General features: G+C 39.3%; 1 protein-coding gene across 1 annotated transcript in view; it reads right to left on the reverse strand.

Annotated features, from left to right (window-relative positions):
* The window catches only part of HERC2 (HECT and RLD domain containing E3 ubiquitin protein ligase 2), a 268,303-nt gene extending 247,233 nt beyond the window's left edge, over positions 1-21,070 (reverse strand). The window contains 3 exon segments of the mRNA XM_007098938.3: positions 8,459-8,573; positions 20,193-20,295; positions 20,737-21,070. Coding sequence (XP_007099000.2) covers positions 8,459-8,573; positions 20,193-20,264 — 187 coding nt within the window. The 5' untranslated portion in view covers positions 20,265-20,295; positions 20,737-21,070.
* Positions 21,071-21,370: the final 300 nt, after the last annotated feature.

Here is a 21,370-nt window from a genome sequence, read left to right on the forward strand (position 1 = left end):
GAACAAAGTAGTATCTTAAGAAACAAGATACATTTAATTTTAGAAATGATACCCCAAAAAGCAGGATATTAAGGGGGGGGGGACAGCTAACGAAAAATGAAAATAAACCAATGTGTACTACATAGTTTGGCATCTAGCCAAACAATATTATCCTTTTTAAGCTTTACAAATGACCTTTCACGGAGACAGGCTTTGGTGTCTCTCATTCACATATGTAGAAACTGTGCTTCCCAGAGTAGGTCCTAGCCAGGGAAACAGAGCTGGGGCTAGAACACAGTGTTGGCTCTAACTGCTAGGCCCTGGGTTTCCACTGTGGGGTCCACTGACAGAGCCAGGGGCCAACTCTAGCCCAAGTCCAATTTGTGTTTGACCCAAAGGCTAAAAAAAGATTTTACTTTTTGTTTTTAGAGAAAGAAAGAGGGTAGGGGAGAGGGCCAGAGGTCAGAGAGAGAGAGAGAATCTCAAGCAGGCTCCATGCTCAGGGTAACGCAGGGCTCGATCCCATGACCCTAGAATCATGATCTGAGCCAAAACCGAGAGTCAGACACTCAACTGACTGAGCCACCTAGGCACCCCATGATTTTATGTTTTTAAATGACTGAAAAATAATCAAAGAATAATAATATTTTGTGATATTAACATTATATGAACTTCACATTTTGGTCTGTTAATAAAGTTTTATCGGCACATAGCCACATCCATTTGCTTAATTTTGCCTTTGGCTGCTTTGGTACAACAGCTGCAGGGTCTCATACTTACCTCATAGTTATGGTCCACAAGGCTTAAAATATTTACTATCTGACCCTTTACAGAAAATTGGCCAATGCCTGACCTATACTATTCTAAAATTTTACAAATAAGAATACAAAATGATCATTTTAAACTGGGTATACTGGTCATATAATCTCTTGTCCAGGATGAAAAGCTTTGACAGTCACCAGGAAGCAGACAAGAAGTATCACTTAAGCATACCTCAAGTTTTATTCTCAGGGGCATAAATGAGAACATTTACAACAGCAAAGGCAGAATGAAGTCACTAGAGGTTAAGAAAACAACAGAGAAGAATAATTAAAACAATAAGAATTAGCATGACCAGAGACAACATCACATTCGCTTCAGTATTTGTCTGCTCTCCTTTTTATGGATGCAGGGTTAAAAGTTTACAGAGAGAAAATAAACAGAACACAAACCGCCCAAACACATCACAAATCATGGAAAGCTGGGAAGAAGGAGAAACTGGAGAAGCTGACCTTCCAAGACCATATACCTGAGAGGCCACTGAAGGGGGAGACCTCTGCCAGCTGGTCCCTGAAAATGGAATTAGGGGAGTGCCTGGGTGGCTCAGTTGGTTAAGCGTCTGACTTCGGCTCAGGTCATGATCTCACGGTCAGTGGGTTCGAGCCCTGCGTTGGGCTATGTGCTGACCACTCAGAGCCTGGAGACTTCTGTGGATTCTGTGTCTCCCTCTCTCTCTGCCCCTCCCCTGCTCACATGTGTGCTCTCTCTCAAAAAAAAAAAAGGATTTTTTTAAATGAGTAAAAAAAAAAAAAAAAAAAAAAAAAAAAAGTGGAACTAGGACTGGATGACCTGAGGACTTTAAGACCTTTCTGTCCAGTTACAGTGAGGAAGTTTTTACAAACCATCCAAAGTGATTTCCATTCAAGTTGCTATATCCAGGACCTACAGAAGGATGAGTGCCAAGGTATGAAGGCTTGGCACCCAGGGGCAGAAGCAGCCTAGAGTCAGAAGGCACTTCTGTGGGGGACACAGCAGGAGGGGTATACGTGTAACAGTCTTGGGCCACCATCAGGAAAATCAGCATTTCACCATCCGAGAAGGTTCACTTGGGTTTTGTTTTTACCTTAATCACTAACTTTAAGAAATCTTGTTCACTATCAATTGCTTCTGAAAAATAGATTGCAGGAGGGGCGCCTGGGTGGCTCAGTCAGTTAAGCATCTGACTCTTGGTTTCCACACAGGTAATGAGATCTCATGGTTCATGAGATCAAGCCCCGCAACAGTCTCTGCGCTGACAGATTGGTGCCTGCTTGGGATTCTGTCTCCCTCTGTCTCTGCCCCTCTCCCGTTCTCTCTCTCTCAAAAAATAAACTATAGATAGATAGACAGACAGACTGATTGATTGTAGGAGAAAACTATGGGTAACTAAGCACATTAGTGAGGGTTCTCCACAGAAAGAGAACCAAAAGAATGTATAGGAGAGGGAGAGAAAGGGAAAGAGGGAGGCAGAAGCTATTTATTCTAAGGAACTGGCTCATACAATTATAGAAGTGCAAGCCCCAAATCTTCAGGGCAGGCTGGCAGACTGGAGACACAGGAACCAGTTATGTTAGTTTGCATCCAAAGGAAATGTGGAGGCAGAATTCATTCTTGCTGAAGGTCAGTCTTTTTTCTATTCATGCTCTTCAACTGCTTGGGATAAAGCCCACCCACATTATAGGGTAATCTGCTTTACTCAAAGTCCATCAATTTACATGTGAATCTCATCCAAAAAACACCTTCTCAGAAATATCCAGAATAGTATTTGACCAAACATCTGGGCAACATGGCCCAGCAAGGTTGATACATAATTTAACCATCACACTAAGGGTCCCAACTAATCAAATACTAGTTAAAAAAAGATACTGTATTATGTATTTGTACGACACTGAAATTTTTTTCTACTTACAAAGAAGTACAATTTTAAGAGAGATTAGACGTGACAACTTTCTAATAGAACACATAGAGGGGCTCTGGGTGGAGGGAATGGGCTAAATGGGTAAGGGGCATTAAGGAAGACACTTGTTGGGATGAGCATTGGATGTTATACACAGGGGATGAATCACTGGAATCTCCTCTTGAAATCATTACAGCACTGTATGCTAACTAACTTGGATGTGAATTAAAAATAAATAAATAAATAAATAAATAAATAAATAAATAAATAAATAAAAATAAAAAGAACACAAACATAGAAGTGATCATTCCAATTTCCCTTGATATTCTTTTGCATTATTAAAAAAAAATTTTGATGTTTATTTATTTTTGAGAGAGAGACAAGAGCACGAGCGGGGGAGGAGCAGAGAGAGAGGGAGACACAGAATCTGAAACAGGCTCCAGGCTCTGAGCTGTCAGCACAGAGCCCGACAAGGGGCTCGAACGCACAAACCATGAGATCATGACCCAAGCCGAAGCCGGACACTCAAGTGACTGAGCCACCCAGGTGCCCCAATATTCTTTTGCATTATAAAGATACAGTGCAACTATCTCTTATGTCTAGCTCATTATTAGTAATGTAATACATGTAACATGGCAACCTTACAATTTAAAGAGTTCAGAATAAATAAAAAGATACCTATGTTCATTTAACAGGAAAATTTCATTCTCCAGTAAAAAAAAACGATCAAACCAATAACTGGATTTTAAAAGATGGAGAAATAAAATTAAGGAAGAATACTCAGAAGGATGGATAGCAGAGTAAAAAAGCTCAAAGCATTCACTTGAATGATACATAAAAGGTCACTTATCCTCTGTGTCCCATCCTTCTTAGGGGAATTTGTACACCCCTCTTCGGCCTGAAGCTGAAAGTACTCACTAATTCACAACACAGATTACTTATTTATGGGATCCCTCCTGTGTGCCAGCATTCTGCTTGGTGGTGGGGGTACATACCATGGTGAAAAAACAGAGCTTGTCCCCACAGGTCATAGCCATTATAGAGTTGTTATAGGCAGGGTGAGGAATGTAAATGTGAAGGCATAGCAGGGTGAGGGGATGTGAACAAGGCATAAGGCCTTGGCACCTGATCTCAGGGACCTTCCCTGGAAGCTTCTTGAACCACCCTATTACGTTTTCTTCATATGTTTGCTTTCTGCTACCCCTTTGTTTTGTATTGGTTGTCCCAAAGAAAAAAATCTCTACTACTAAATAAGTAGCACTCTCCCACATAGAATTCAAATTCACATATTATCTGCCTTGGTTTACAAAATCTGTAAAAATGTGTCAGAATTTACCAAGTTGATCAAGAAACAAAAGTGTGAGCCCTTTACTACTAGACTGGGTTTCCTCTCTGTAACCACTTCTCCATGCCAGCTGGGAAAAGTCAGAGCATAGACATTCCCCTCTAGAGCCCAGGTCAGATTCCTGTGGAAACTGTTTGATACCATCTTCTCAGGATCAGACTCAAAATTCTGAACTAAAAATTGTCAAGGTGTTTTTACATCCCAATGGTCTTTGGCACTTTCCAGATGACCAGAATAACAAACATGGGCTCCCACATCACAGAATTCATGATGAAATGCTCACAAGCAAAAGGAAGGCTGAACATAAAATTAGGTAGAGTTGGGATGTTCCTTATTTATTAGCTCACTACTATCATTAGAGTTTCCCTGTGCTCTAGGCCCACAATATGGGAAGAGCTAGCAAATCAAAAAGAGAAAATTAAGATGCCTAATTTCATACAAGTAGAATGTTATATGAACAAACACTCTGTAGTTCCCAGGACAGTGAGAGACCCTAGAGATGCATCCATGCCTCGCTGCCCTTGCTATGTTCTAACCCCCAGGGTGAACAAACAAATCACACACAGCCACGAAGCCCATCATGCCAAGAATTTTACTCCTGTCCATTCTGATACTGTTGCTAAGTATAATCAATTAACCAGAGCTTTATGTCTTATCTGCTTCCTTCCAAAGGTGAAGGCCAGAAATGGTTCTTCAATAAACAAGAACACAGAGCCTCAGTGGAACTACTAATCCTGTAGGGAACAGACTCCAGCAGAAGCTGACATCATCCCTGCCAGTAGACACCAGGCAGACTCCCAGAGGTGGGTTACGCTTTCCATAAAGGACTCGAGATCCAAAGCAACAAGAACTAATTATGGAGAACAGAATAAGTTTATGAGGGAAATCTAATTGTGGTCATTTGCTTTGGAATATGGTTGGTTTTCTTTAATATTCTTATTTCCTAAGCAGCACGTGAGGAGGTTCTTTTCCTTTCCTCTGCATCTCTAACTCCCAAAGCAATAGACTGTGCCTTAAAAGGAAACATGACACACTCTTTGAAAAGCAAGCATCATCCTTGGGACTTTGGAAACATGTTAGCAATGCAAATTCCCAGGCCCCATCCCAACTCTAAGAAATTCGAGACTCCGGAGGAAGGGCCAGCCATGGGTGTCTAACCAAGCCCTCCAGGTTATTCTAATGAGCAACAGAGGTTGAGACTCCTTGGGCTAGGGAATCAGGATTTAATTCTTTGAGTTCCCACTCAAGTTCCCACTCAGGAGGACAGAGTCTTCTTTAATTTTCCTAATATTCACGGCCCTCTGTGCAGTGGCTTTCAAACTTCAAAGTATAAACATGTCACCCAGGGAATGTGTCCACTGCATCAACAAGCATACTTCCCAGGATTTAGATGCAGCAGGGCACCTAAAAGAGTACATTTCACTACAGTCTGGCACAACACACTTCTGCTTCCTGCTCACTGCTCCCTGTCGCCCCTGCACATCCACTGCCAGTCCTGCTTTCCACAGTCCTCCACCTGGAGGCCAGTGCCCACTTCTCCTACATAACCTCACATACCACCATCCCTCAAACCCAGACCAGGTCTCCATAACTGTTGCTCAAACTTCAGCCAACACTACCCCTGATCTGCTCACACTCTTTTTTTTGCCCAAATAATCATGAATTATTGTGGGAAAAAGCCCACATTTAATGTTTTACAACTCCAAAGAAAAGTTATAAAACAGCAGGAAAGCTGCCAATCAGCATAGGATATAATGGAAACATTCATGTTCAAATAAATAATCTCTGAGCTCTTAAAAACACATAAAGAGTACTGACTAGACACCCACATACACACACTCAAAACAATTATCACACTTATACACAACATGAACTCATCAGCTCCATGGAACTACAAGAAGTTGATCCTGGTGTCAATAAATAATATCTGTAGTATAAAAGAAATAGCAGCGAAACTTTGTCAAGAGGCCTCGCTTCAATTTCCAGCTCTTCCCCTATTATTTGTGCAAACTGTGGCTTCCGTTTGTTGGTAAAGTTGAAGATAAAAGGAAATAATGAGAAAATACTTTCAAGAAAAAATATAGCAGCTAAGCAAAGTACTGGGTAATATTTCTACTACCTGCATAGACTAAAAAGGTTTACAATAAATTAAAGAGCTCATGCTTAAATTCTTCATACAAGGCAGCCCTAAGTAAATATAAAAAATAAGCTTAGCATATCTTTTAGTAGCCTCTTAACTTTCTTGTTTTAATATCCTATTCCCTCCTCTACTTTCCCTCAAAATAATAAATACAAACAACCCCACATAGGGTGTTAATTAGAAACATTCACTTGAAAAAGTATGAGACCATAATCCAGCCTGTCTTTTGTGGGGGAATATCCCCAAAAATTAACAAAAAATTGTACTATATGGGAGGCAGCTTTCTTTCCTCAACAGTAGGACTAGCAAGTTCTACATCTGATTGCAAAAGAAAGTAATAAAGTTTATTCCTGGGGAAATAGAAATTATTAAAAGCCACTATTTCCCAGAAATAAGCCATGAAAGAATCAAACTTGACAACAATAAAAACCTATCCTAGCATGGCTGTTTGTGGAAGAAAGAAACAGATCCTTTCCCAAAGAAAGTAATCTTTGAAAATACAACAAGGAATACTGTGTATCTAAAGAATTTCTACTCTAATCTGTATTTTCCTCATAATCAGCTACAATACCATCAACATACATAGTCTTCTAAATGGAATTTGGTATAGATATAAACCTATCTGTGAAAAAAGTATTTTCTAACAATAAAAAGCACACATCAGGCCACACCTAAAATAGAAACTTTTACTGAATACCAAAAAAATGATCCCCAAAAAACTATTCAATTGGGACCTACATTAAAAAAAAAAATTATGCTTTGCTTTCTAACCATATGACTTTCAAAAGAAGAAAACATATTCATCAAATATAATCAGAAATATACTTTGAATTTTTCCAAGTAAATAGTTTTTCTCAGAGCATCTTTTAGAATGAGTGTTTCATAAAAAAAAAAAATTGGGGGAAATATTGTTTAATTCATTAACAAATACCGGAGGGGTGGGAAGAAGAGATGGGAAACTTTTTTTTTTAAACGTAATGAACCACTGAAACTATTAATAAATTACAGAGTGAAAGAGGCCAGACACAAAAGAACAAACTACTACATCATTCCATTTACATGAAGTTCTAGAACAGGCAAAACTAATCAACAGAAAGAAAGATCAGACCCATGTCTGCATCTAGAAAGTGGGGTCTGGGAGGGGCCAGGAAGGGGCACAAGGGAATTTTCTAAGTGGGAAGTAATGTTGAGAGAGGTTTAGGTTACACAAGTTACATTTGTCAAAACTTGTGGAATAATAAAACATATGCATTTCATTATGCATGTATTTTACTGAAAGACAAAAAGCTAAACTGAACTCAATCAAGTAAATGATATGCATGAAGTAAGGGAGCCAGGTAAGATGCACCAATGGACAGAAGAATGGAGATCCACAGACCCCTGAGATAAACAAGTGAAGAGAAACACTTGTGGTAGGATCTGTGGGGTTTGCAACTGCTCACTATGTAGATATGTCAGTTGTTCTGGGTGTATGGAAATTTTCACAATGAAATGCCAGGAAAAAAAGAGAAAATTCTAGCTGTTGTAACCAAAAAAATATACCAATGTTTTCCAGTGTATTTTCAAATGGACACTATCTCAATTCATTCTACAAAGAGGATAAGAACTACTTCCCAAAGTAGTATTTTTATCCACCTTGATGGCTTTCAAATAGTGGGACTAACAAACTTCAGCAACTTCAGCAGATCTCAAGTGGGTTTTTGAGATTCTACATTTCTGGGGTGGGTACAGGCATCCATTTCTTTTTAAAGACTCAAAAGTTTCTGAGCCATAGCCAAGGTCGAGAACAACTAAATGACAGAGTCTTGTTGACTTTTCATAACAGGCCTAAACAAGAGTGTTTGCTGGTATTTCTCTGCAAAAAATACAAGATACAATGAAATAAGGGGCCAAGTCCAGTCCACAGGCCAAAGGCTTACAAAAAGTGTTTTATATATTCCCATAGAAGAGTCAGATAGGAAAAATTTCAGGAATAATTGTATCTCCTCACTCTTATAATAATTACTATTTATAGTTTGACAAGGCAAGATATATTGTAAAACTTAAAAGAAGAAATATTAACTGAGGAAGGACACCAGAGCAAGGTAGCTTTGCAATGAAAAGACCTTCATTTACAAAGAACAATGAAATCCAGGTAGCTCATAATTAACTGTAATTTAGACAACAATCACCAAAGAGAAAACAAAATTTCAGAGTTATGTTCAGGTACTCATATTCCCATTGCACATTCCAAAATTTCTATAAACTACAATTTATAAAGGTCTTTACAAAATGAAAACTACTAGTGAAAGGTCCTTACCTTTTCTAGAAGGAAGCTCTCCATTCTGGTTTAATTCTGTCCCAGTATATACAATTTCTCCATCTTTAACCATTTCATTCCACAGGCCACAGAGCCCATCTCGTGTGAAAGCAAGCTGGTAACGATAAATAATAAACTTACAGAATGATTATACTCACAATGCAATTCTTAAAGAATTAGATGATTTTTTTAAAAATTTCATTTCCTCTTTTTTATTCAATCATCAACATTTAATAAAAATCATCCCAAAAAATATAGTTAAGTGAAAAAGGCACAGAGCATAACAGTATACATACCATGCTAACTTGCATAAGACACAAGATAAAAGACACACACATACGCACTCTGGAAAGATAAACCAGAAACAAATAATAATAATTATCTACAGGGAGACAAGGAGGGGAACATGGGCAGTAGAGATGAATGAAAGATTTTGAATAAACTTTATATATTTTTACTTCTAAAACAGAGCAATGATTTTGATCTTCAAAAATTAAAATTCAATATAAAAAGGCAAAATCTACAACTGGTAACAAGCAAATTAACCTACATTTATCACAAAGAAAAGCATCTCAGGGGCCTTTTCAATTATACATCATTAGTCAAATATACTCTAAGGGAAAAAATATCTTAAACTTTACTCATTGGTCTTATCAATAATCATAATATTGACTTTAATTAAAATCTTAAAACTACCTCATATATATTGTATGATACAGCAGTGTTAACATAATAAAACGTGTTTACAGCAGTTATGTTAGTGTTACTAGATATGAATGTTTTAAGTATAAAAGATAAAATCAAGGACATTTTTAAGAACAAACTGAACTGGAAATCTCAATATGAATTTATACTTGAATATATGTGTTTCGTTTTGGAAAGGACCTAGAATCAATGACACTCTGAGAGCAATTAGTACTCCCAGCACCCATGTATCAGTTTTTAAATCTCACTTCCCACTGAACAAAATCTGGGCTCTTAGGAAAAAAGGCTGATTCAAGGGTCAGGGCAACAAGATGAGCCTGGAATATTTTGTGTTTGCACCAAAAAAGCTGGTTAAGGACTTATGGGGAATCCACTGACCAAATTTAAAACAATTTTGAGCATCAAAATACATAACTGCAGTGGACTGCAAAAGTAAATAAAAACACATGAGTCCATGGTAATATTCAAAGAAAAAAAAACAAAAATAACTCTCACTTGTCAGTACTTAGGAGTCAGAAAAGGCTTCCCAGAGCAAGCAGCCAATGAGGGACAGGGGTGGACACCCAGAGAAGGCACCCATTGAAAACAGAAGCCCTCATACCATACACACAAGACACTTTACACTAAAACAGACACATCTGTTTGGCCATCTTTTTTTATTTTTAATGTTTATTTATTTTTTGAGAGAGAGAGACAGTGTGAGCAGGGTAGGGGCAGAGAGAGAGAGAGGGAGACACAGACTCTGAAGCAGGTCCCAAGCTCCAAGCTGTCAGCACAGAGACTGATGCAGGGCTCCAATTCACAAGCTGTGAGATCAGGACCTGAGCCGAAGTCAGATGCTTAACTGACTGAGCCACCCAGGCGTCCCTGTTTGGCCATCTTTTAAAGAAAAGCCAGGGCCTTTTTTTTTTTTTTTTTTTTTACAAGTCCACTAACTCGTTCCTTGTTCCCTGTCATCATTCTAGCATGCACCACCCTCATGAAGCATCCACTATTTCCAGTCTCCAATTCTTTAAATGGAGCAAGAATTAAAGGGCACTTTGTGAGCAATCTCAGATTAGAATTCTTCCAGATTTTCAAGACCTTTTCCCCAATCCTTTAGAGTTCTCTTTTACCTAACCTGTACAAATAATATTTTCAGCATCTCACTTTTATCCAAAGCATGTGTGGTAAGCAAAAGTCTAAGCCCTCAAGATCCTCTTCCCCTAGTACATACATACCCTGTGTAATCCCCTCTGAGTTTGGGTGGGTACCCATGAATAAGATGGGACATCACACCTGTGACCAGGTTTTGTTTCCATCTATGGCAAACATGAAGGAACTTCTCACATATAATTAAAGTCCTACATCTGTTGATTTCTAGTTAATAAAAAAGAAGATTACCCTAGAGGGCCTACTTGATCAGGTGTAAGCCCTGAAGAGTGTGGGGCCATCCAGAAGAGACATTCTCTACAGCCATGAAGAGGCAAACTGCCATGAGCTGCCATGCAGACGGGCAGCATCTAGGAGCCCATGACTCAGTCCCCCAACTGCAACGAACTAAATTCTGACAAAGAGGACACTAATGAGAGCACACCATGGCCCACACCCTGATTTCATGCAGCCTATTAGACCCAAAGCAGAGGGCCCAGCTAAGCTGTGGCCAGACTCCTGACCCACAGAAACTCAGAAAGAGAATAAACATGAGTTGTTTTAAGGTGCTAAATTTGTGGCTAGTGACTTGTTATACAGCAAGTATATACCAATTCAGCATCCAACTTAGTTTTCATAGAAGCAACAGCTTTCTTTCAGCCCTCATATTTTATTTGTTCACCTTACTAACAAGATAACTGCCATAAACACACTTAGAACGAAAATATATGACTCTTGGGACACCTGGATGGCTTAGTCGGTTAAGCTTCCAACTTCAACTCAGGTCATGATCTCGCGGTGAGTTCGAGCCCTGAATCAGGCTCTGTGCTGACAATCCAGAGCCTGGAGCTGCTTCAGATTCTGTGTCTCCCTCTCTCTCTGCTCCTCCCCTGCTCACACTGTATCTCTCTCTCAAAAAAAATAAATAAACATTTACAAAAATTAAAAGAAGAAAAAAAGATAAAAGTATCAACTGGCAGGGAGAAAAGGAAACTCCTTCCTAAAGAGTGAGCCACAAACATTCAGCACCCCTGTTGTTTTAATAAGGGAAGGGAAAAGCCTGGCCCATCTACTCGTTTAGGTAAGAGGAGGGCAGCTAACACTGCCGGGGTTCAGTCCAGCTTCCACACAGCCACATAGCCTGGGACGCAAACAGGAGCCAGATTAACCAGCCTCATGTGTGCCTCCAGCAGTTACATGGCATCTTTAGGTGGTCCAGGGAATAAATGATCATCATTTAAGGCGTAACTCACTATCAGTGCAATGGATAGAGACAGAAGAAGAAACTAGAAACAAAGAAAATAACTTTGGAGCCTTTTGCCAAGAGTCACCCCAAAAAAGGATGACAGCCTAAACTAAGACAAGGAAAGTAAAGTACTTAAGACATTTCAGATCAAATGAGACAGATGAGACAAATGGAAAAAAAGGTAGGGATAGAATCAGAACGAGAGAGAACTAACTCAGTGTTAACCACTGAGATTTGCACTAACTATGAACATGAACACCGAGATCCTCTCTCCATGCACACATGCATATACTTATATGCACACTCACAGACACACACACATACACACTGCAAATACAAATCCAGATGTTAACAGAGTGTTCAGGACTAGAGATCCAAATTTGAGAGTCATCAGCAAGTGGGATATAGGATCAGGACCTGGAGGAAATGCCAACGCCCAAGGAGAGAGAGTAACCAGCATCCTCAACCCCAACTGCACACTGGGATTACCCACAAGGTGACTGCATCAATGTCTTTGGATGCAGTCCCAGTTGAATAACATTGGTGTTTAGAGCTTAGAGATACCAAAAAAAAAAAAAGAGAGAGAGAGAGAGAGAGAGAGAGACAGAGAGAGAATACACTTAAAAAGTAAGCCAAGGAAGGTCAGATAGAAATATAAAGTACACCTGTTTTAAGACATCAGGCAGCCAGGAATAGGAGGCCTGAGACCCAAGAGAGAAGTACAGCCCGAAGAACCTAAGTCTGCTTCCCCAAAAGGCACTTGCCAATTCTGTGAGCAGGACTAAGCCAATAGCTGAGCAGAGCTGCTGGGGGACAGGCTGCAGCCAAGGTCCTCATGGGGTAAAGGCCTAGTAAATAAACCTTGCTCTGAGCAAAACCTCGAAGGGCCACACACACCAGAAGCAGGGGTGAAGTGGGAGCAGATGGCATTCCTAGGGAAGAAGCCCAGTTTTGATTCATCTCAGTTCTCAACTTCTCTGCAGTGACCTGGGACTGCTAGTGCAACTGGACTGATAGATTCCCCTCCAGAGGAGGAAACTGTCACCCAGAGCCAGAGCCTCAAATCATCACAATAATTTTTCATACACAGTTATCTGGAACTCAAACAAAAATAATAATGGATAAGGCAAGATAATGTGACAGAAAAATGGAAAAAAAATGTATAGAAGACAACAGAAACAGACCAAGAGCAGATGCAAAAGATAGAAATATAGACACAGACTGTCCTAAAAAGAAGAGCCTGAGCAATAGATTAAAGTCCTGACACTTTACTTGGCAGATGTCAGCCCAGGGCAGTGAGAGGCAGGGGAAAGGGGGACAAGGGAATACATGAAGCATAAGACACAGCACGTTACCACAGGGGTAAGCAAACTAAGGCCTAACCCACAGGCCAAATCTGGCCCACTACCTGATTTCATATGGGCCACAAACCAAAAATGGTTCTTACATTTTTCAATGGCTGAAAAATAGTCAAGGAAAATATTTTGTGACACATGAAAATTATGACACTCAAACTTCAGTACCAATAAAGCTTTAATGGAACCCAGACATACTTGTTATATATTATGTGTGGCATGACAATGGCAGAGGTAAGTAGTTGTTACAAAGAACACACGGCTCACAGAAAAATTTACCATCTAGCCCTTTACAGAAAAAGGCCCTACTCCACAGTGAATAGCAGATACAGCAGGTTGTTGACTGGGCACATTCACTAGGCATGTGGGGCTCTTCTACTAGGTTTGCAAAAAGAAACCATCAACAATCCAAGGAGAGAAGAAAAAAGAAATAAATTAAAATACCAGTTCCTTTATCTCTCCTTGTCGAGAGATGAATGTTCAGTCCATGGGGAGCTAGATCCTGCTCTCCCACCACCTTGTAGGCTGTGTCATTGGCTCCATGGTAGGCAGTTGGGAAGCCATAACCCACATGCTATTGGTGGCATTATATCCAAGACTGCAGGGGAAGGGCAGCCCATGGGTATGCTGGGGTGCCAGCCCAGAGGGAAGGGAAGACGCAGTCAAAGAAACTATAAAGGAAGGGAAAAAAATGCCAAAACACTTGAAACTAAACATTTAAAATAGATGTACCTTACTAAATATAACTGCACTCAATAAAATCCATTTAAACAAAAATGGAAATTCTAGAATCAAAAAAATACATTATCAATAATTAAGAACTCTGAATGAGATTAAAAGCAGATTAGGAAGGCCTATGCTGCTTCTGCCGGTGAAGGATTAACTTGTTTAGGAATTACCTCTCTGCTGCAATCAACTACAAAACCAGACAAAATACATCAAAGAGCTGTTTTCAAACACTGGACAACAACAGCCCAGGGCTATGACCCCTGAGAAGGGCAACAAATGAAGCCCTACAACTGCCCAAGCTTACTGCCTAGAAGCAGCTTCCAGGATGCAGCACAGGAAAGGGGAATCCAAATAGAGCCCAGAGGTCTTGCTGAATTGAGGAGACAGTTCAGCTATAAGTAGGTTAAAATGACAAGAATACAGGTGAAGGGGGAGCTGCAGAGAATGATCCCTAGAGATGGGCAGAGGGGACACTTTGAGTCTTGGGCTGAATACCGATAGTTGAAAAAATTATCAAGGCTAGGGAAAGAAGCTCTAGAAAGAAGTGGGCAGAATTCCCATGATTTCCAGTCTGAGAAAAGCCTATGTTTCTACCAAACAGAATGAAAAAAGCACCCAACACACTGAGCATTAGGAAGAGTCCTAAGGAGGGTATTGCCTTAGTAAGGCAGATAAATTAGCACATGACTAGAGGCTGTGCTACATCAGCCTGAAAAAACCTGAGAATCAAGCTTTAAAAAAGTTAAGTTGATCCCAACTAACCTACATGCATGCCAGACAAACTAATGCTCTTAAAAAAAAAAAAAAAAAATCCAGCACAGAATAATACAATATTTATAATGTCCAGCATTCAATAAAAAAAATAAATAAAACAAAAGCCAGCACAGAATAACATAATATTTATAATGTCCTGGCATACAAAATGCTCCATAATCAAAGCAATCAATCAATGGAAACAACAGAAGCAATCAATAGAAATAAAGCTAGATGTGACAGAGATAATAGAATTAGCAGACAAGAACGTTAAAAGCATTATTATATAGATATGTCCATAGGCTCACAAATATGAAAATATGAACCTGATGACAAGTGAAATGGAAGATATAAAAAGGACCTGAATGGAACCCCAGATGAAATACAACACCTAAAGTGAAATTTTCGATGCGTATCATTAATAGATTAGATACTAGCAGAACAGTTATACTATAATGTACCATGTCTAAGCTTACAGCAATTACATAATATGCTCTCTCCCTTTTAAAACTCATTTATTCCAGGCTCCACAAATAACCAAGAGTCTTCATGCCAGTCTATAGTCATTAAGTCATCTAAAGATCCTTCTCTACTAGCTTCCTCAGGAAGAGCTCATGGGAACAATATTCGTTCATTGATAAAGTTGTGCCTTTTTTACCTGAAAAGTCAGTTTTACTAGAATATAACATCCTTGGCTCACATTTTCTTTTCTTAGAGGGTGCCATAAATGTGTTACTCAATCTTCTTCTGCAAACAAGTCTTGCGGTCAATGTGTGATGGTAACCTTATTATATTCTCCTTATAAACATTATTAGTCTTTTCTAAGAACAGTTATTTTTTTTTTTAAAGACTAACAATATGTATAAAGCTCTGATAAAATAAATCCAAAATACAGAGAAAAAGACAAATAACCAAATTCAAATAACCAAATTCATCAATAAAAAAAAAGTGAGGTATGCTACCTATCCTATAGACAAGAAATTAATCAAAAGATACCATTATGAATATTAAGTTACCTGTATTTACAAAATTCTTTTATTTCTACATCTCATCTGTCAACTGGAAAACCTGAGAATAGAATTTACCAAGATGATCACTTTTATGTTCTTTAAGGTACTGATATTTCCAAGCATAAAGTGACAGTATATACATGTAATAATTTTATGTTTATTTAATATTTAACTTATCTTTACTCATTTTAAATTGATGATTAGAAGAGACAAATGATTCGAGTTTAGTTATTAATATACTCAACAACTTTGATGGACCTCAAGGGCATTACACCATGAACAAAACCAATCTTAAAAGGTCACATTACCATATGACATTCTCAAAATGACAAAATTAAAAAGATGGAAAACAGACTAGTGATTGCCAGGGGTCAGAGATGGTGGGGTAAGGAGGGTGTGACTATACAGGAGCAAGAGGCAGATCTTTGTGGTATAATTACATGATTGGCAGAGAACTATATACACATTGTACCAATGTCAATTTCCTGGTTTTGATACTGTACTATAGTTATATAAGATGTAACCACTGGGGGAGTCTGGGTGAAGAGTATACAGTGACATCTCCACTTTCTTTGCAACTTCCTATGAATCTATAATTACTTCGAAATAAAAAGTTAAAAAAAAATTGCATCATACATATCTAATTTCATGCTCTACTTCAAAGAACCCAAAAATAGAAACTGTAAGGAGATTAATCTGAGTACAGATTATGCAAGAAAAGGATAATACCATTCTTGGACCATGCTCAAAGACATACCCTTAGCCTTACATCAAGACTAGCAAATAAATGTGCATATATGATTTAAGAATAAAAAGCTCTTGGAGCACCTGGGTGTCTCAGTCAGTTAGGCATCCAACTCTTGATATCAGCTCAGGTCATCATCTCCGGGTTCATAGGATGGAGCCCTGCATAGGGCTCTGCACTGATAGTGTAGAGCCTGCTTGAGATTCTCTCTCTCCCTCTTGCTTTCTCTACCCCTCCCCCTTTTGCTCTCTATCTCTTGAATCAAATTTAAGAAAAAAAAAAAAAAGAATAAAAAGGTTTTAAGGTATCATATACCTTTAAAAAAAACTATTTTTTATAGTTCCTTTGCTTAATTGACTTTTCAGTTCACTGAGAAACTACCAATCACATCAAACAGGACTTTTACTTCAAATATAAAAAATGGTAACGGTAGTGATTATGTAGATAACATCTCTTAGCTCTGTATTTTATTGACTCTTCAAGAGAGTTGTGAAGAACTGCCGATTCAAAGTACTCCACACAACAAGCAGAAAAGAGTATTGAAGGGGCACCCGGCTAGCTCAGTTGGTTAAGCATCCAACTTCAGCTCAGGTCATGATCTCGTGGTTTGTGGGTTCAAGCTCTGCATCAGGCTCTGTACTGACAGCTTAGAGCCTGGAGCCTGCTTCAGATTTTGTGTGTGTGTCTCTCTCTGCCCCTCCCCTACTTGGGCTCTATCTCTCAAAAATAAATAAAATGTTAAAAAAAAATTTTTTTTTAATTCTAAAAGAAAAAAAAAGAAGAGTATCAAAAACATAAAAAGCAGGAGTGCCTGGGTGGCTCAGTTAAGCGTCCGACTTCGGCTCAGGTCATGACCTCGTGGTTAGTGAGTTCGGGCCTATGTCCGGCTCTGTGCTGACAGCTCAGAGCCTAGAGCCTGCTTCACATTCTATGTCTCCCTCTCTCTCTGCCCCTCCCCTGCTCACACTCTGTATGTGTCTCTCTCTCAAAAATAAATAAACATTAAAAAAAAAATTTTAAGGAAACGTAAAAAGCATTATATATGTAAAAGCCAGATATACGCCTGCCATACAATTGTCACTCCATTAGGGGCAGCTCGTTGCAACACCCTAGGCCTGACACATTTAACAAGAAAGTCTAGGATCAGTGTCCATGCTTTTCATAATATACACATATTAAAAGTTTCCATAGCCTTTAAAAATTTTTCTTTTCTAAAGTTGCTAAAAACCTCAAGGACATTTCAAACAAAAACAGCTGTAGAAAATAGATTTGCTAAATCCTATGGTTAAGAAACATATGTTTCTACCCCACATAATATTAATTAACCAGTTATCAATTTTGTTCCCAATACAAAAGCTCTACCTAAGAAATGGGGCACTTCCCACTCCAGTTGGTAGAGAGGGTAAAACCTATCGGTACAAGGCTTGCATCTGCAATGTGTCTGCGGGAAGGATTCCAAAGAGTGAAACTATGTCTAAGTCATTTCTTAGGGTAAAACGACATTTATTCCTCACATATAATAAGCAATGCTTGAGAAACTATATATAACCAAGGTCCACGATCACCTTTTTCATGATATTAAGTGGCTTCAATACCTAAAACACATTTTCCCTCTGGTGCACTCTCCAAAACATAGATCTCTTCACTTACTCCTGGGATAAGTTTGCATGACTTTGACTAATATTTGAAATGTCTATGAAGGGCCAAGTACCGTATGTTACATTAAATCAAAAGGAAAATAGTAAGCACTCTAAAGCATAAGCAGTGTTTCTTTTTAAGCATATCTGCCTGAATCATCATAGGCACTAAACTCAGCATTAAACTGGTTTTAGATCAAGATGTTAAAACTCATATTAAGCAGTTATTCAATACTGATTAAAAAGAAAAGAAAAACTTCATGAGATAAAGTTCTTTACTTCAACAAGTTTTGCAAAATACAAAAACACTAATTTAAAAAACAAGCCTTAAAATCAGTTTCCCTGAATCTCAAGATTTCAGAAATAAGAAATTACTCATCTTACCTCCCACAACCCCACTTTTTAAAAAAATAACAAAAGAAAATGAACAGTAATTGCCAAATAAAAGGCAACGTTTAAACAATAACAAACCAAAAGAGTCACTACTATGCCAATTCATAACCCAATTCTTTGTGCTTTAATCTAACATTATACCATTAATAACAATCCCAAAATCCACAACATAGTTCTAAGCACTTGGCTCTCATACCTACTAGGCCTCAACACTTTTTTTTTAATGTTTATTTATTTATTTTTGAGAGAGAAGAGAGCACGTGCACATGTGAGCGGGAGAAGGGCAGAGAGAGAGGGAAAGAAGAACCCCAAGCAGCCTCTGTGCTGCCAGCACAGAGCCCAACACAAGGCTCAATCCCACAAACCATGAGATCATGACTTGAGACTCAACACTTAAGAAAAAAAAAAACTAAGAAAGGGCAATAACTGTTGGTGGGAATGCAAACTGGTGCAGCCACTCTGGAAAATAGCATGGAGATTTCTCAAAATGTTAAAAATAGAACTATCCTACAATCCAGCATCTGCACTAATAGGTATTTACCCAAAGAATACAAAAACAGATTCAAAGGGGTACATGCACCCCATTGTTTATAGCAGCATTATCAACAATAGCCACATTATGGAGACAGCCCTAATGTCCCTGACTGATGAATACAAAATAGATAAAGAAAATGTGGTAGTGTATATATATGTACGTATACATCTATGTTATGTGTGTGTGTGTGTGTGTGTGTGTATACACACACACACAAATACATAATACACAGTGGAATATTACTAAGCCATCATAAAGAAAGAAATCTTGCACAGTGACGTGGATAGAGGTAGAGTGTTATTATGTTAAGCAAAATAAGTCAGAGAAAAACAAATACCGCATGATTTCACTCATGTGGAGTTTAAAAAACAAAACAAATGAACATATGGGGAGGGAATAAAAAGAGAAAAAGAGAAACAAACCATAAAAGACTGTTAAAGATAGAGAACTGAGGGGAGGGAGGTCGGTGGGGGATGGGCTAGATAGGTGATGGGTACTAAGGAAGACATTTGTTATGATGAGCACTGGATGTTGTATGTAAGTGATGAATCACTGAATTCTACTCCTGAAACCTATGCTGCACTGTATGTTAACTAACTAGAATTTAAATAAAAATTTTAAAAGAAAAAAAAAAAAGGAAGGGCAATAATATTTCAAGTATCTATGATCAAGTGCTTACAGAATATATGACTCTTGATTAACTGTGCAAGATCATACTGAAAAAGATAGATTACTTGATAAATATTTAAAACAGTTAACCTCAGGAAAGAGAAAGAAAACCCACATATACTACAAAATATTTCAGACACTTCTTTTTCCTGTTAATATGGAGTTAACAAAAGTAGTTTTTACAAACCATTTACAAAGAAAACTAACTTGTGGCAAAAAAAAAAAAAAAGTCTACAGAAACATTACCGCTATTATTTATTTGACAATGTCTGGACAAGCTTGCAATTACATTATTAAATCAAAACATTAGAAAGTCTAAGGCCAACATTTTGTTTCCACACATTCTTTATGTGAAAACCTGAGCACTTCCTATTAATACGACCACTCACAAATACTAAATAAACAGCTCAAATGAACTCTTGTCTCTCCAGGAACACAAACACAGGGTCCTGTGAGTCTCTGCAGGACATAATAAATTACTACATGTCACTTCCCCTCCTATCTGAACATCTCAAAAACTATCACTAAATATCACCAAGGTATACTTAAGAATAACACAGACCTGTTAAAAATAGTAATAGGAAAAATGTTTGCATAATCAGATCTCAAGTTTCTTGCACTTACACATAACTTCAATTAAAATGTAGCCACAGTCTATAAAAACTGATACAATAAAAGTACATTTTAAATTATAGGAAATAAACCTGCTTCTCTACCATGGCGAGATCTGATCTGCATCCTCTTACTTATCCCATATAAAGCTTTAAACAGAAAATTAAATATGGAGGCAGAAACACACTAAGAAAAAGGCATGTGGAAACCCCACCTGTATATCTGTTTTCAACCATTTGGAGTCAAGTCGAGTCTGGGCAGCCAAACAGAAAGAATCAGAGGGCATCTTTCCTCCCGCTTCCTCCCAGTTGTTAGTCCTGCAAGTAAAATATAAATGTTGGAACACCTAAAGCTTTTCAGAATTGTACAAAGACCCTCCCACAAGGTTTAATGCGGGAAAACACACACACACACACACACACACACACACACACACACACACAGAGAAAGATGGGAGAAGAGAACCGTTGGGGGAGGGGAAGGAAAGGAAGGGAAAGGAAGAGAAAGGAAGAGAAAGATGGAGAGACAGGAAGGAGGAGGAGGAACGAAAAAGCCTACTTCCAATATAGGTAAAAGCCACACACGGAATCCGCCTGGTTTCTGTACTACGTCGTCAAGACATTGAGAATGGACGGTCACAGGAGACCAAATCACAATGTCATCCCCTTCCCTTAAATCCAAAAGGTAAACACAGGAAAGACAGGAAGCCCACATTTCAACGACAAATGACAGTAGCATGCATCTGCCTTATTCCGTACCAGTAAGTGGTGCGTGAAACAAATTAATCAAAAGTCACGTCTGCAGAAAAATCCAAAAGAATGATCACTCTGAAATGGAAAGACAGCCCAAGACGCGCTCCGCGGGCGGTCCGCGCAGGCCCAGGTCCGGCAGCCGCGCCAACGCCCGCCGCGCCCTAGCTCGACCGTGCCCTGGGTCCCGACCCGCGCCGCCCCAGCGGCTCGCCGCCCTCGCCGCCCCCGGGGACGAGGACCTGACGCGCTAAGGCCCTGCCGCCAGACTTCGGCGGCGTGCGGACACAGCCTCCAAGAAGCCGCTGGCTCCGCCGGCGCTGGTGATCCCTATGCCTCTTTCGACCGGAGGGGTGGGCCGACACGGGACTACCGCCCCCGCGCCCAGCCAATCACAGAGAGTCTACGAGGCAGGCCCAGCCAATGGAAAACAGGAGCCCACTCGCCCTTCCTCCCATCTCTCCTGCTTCCTTCAACCCTGCTCATCTTCCTCCTAGGGGTTCACCCTTCGCGGTCAGGGCCAACCGCAGGCGCCGGGGGGCGGGATTTCCGCTGCACGCACACACTCTGTCCCCGGCTCAGCACTGAGTTCTGAACCACCTGTGGGCGTGGTAGGACTTACGGAGATTGGGTTGCACCGAGC

This window comes from Panthera tigris, chromosome B3, assembly GCF_018350195.1.
Source record: "Panthera tigris isolate Pti1 chromosome B3, P.tigris_Pti1_mat1.1, whole genome shotgun sequence".
Lineage (NCBI taxonomy): Eukaryota > Metazoa > Chordata > Mammalia > Carnivora > Felidae > Panthera > Panthera tigris.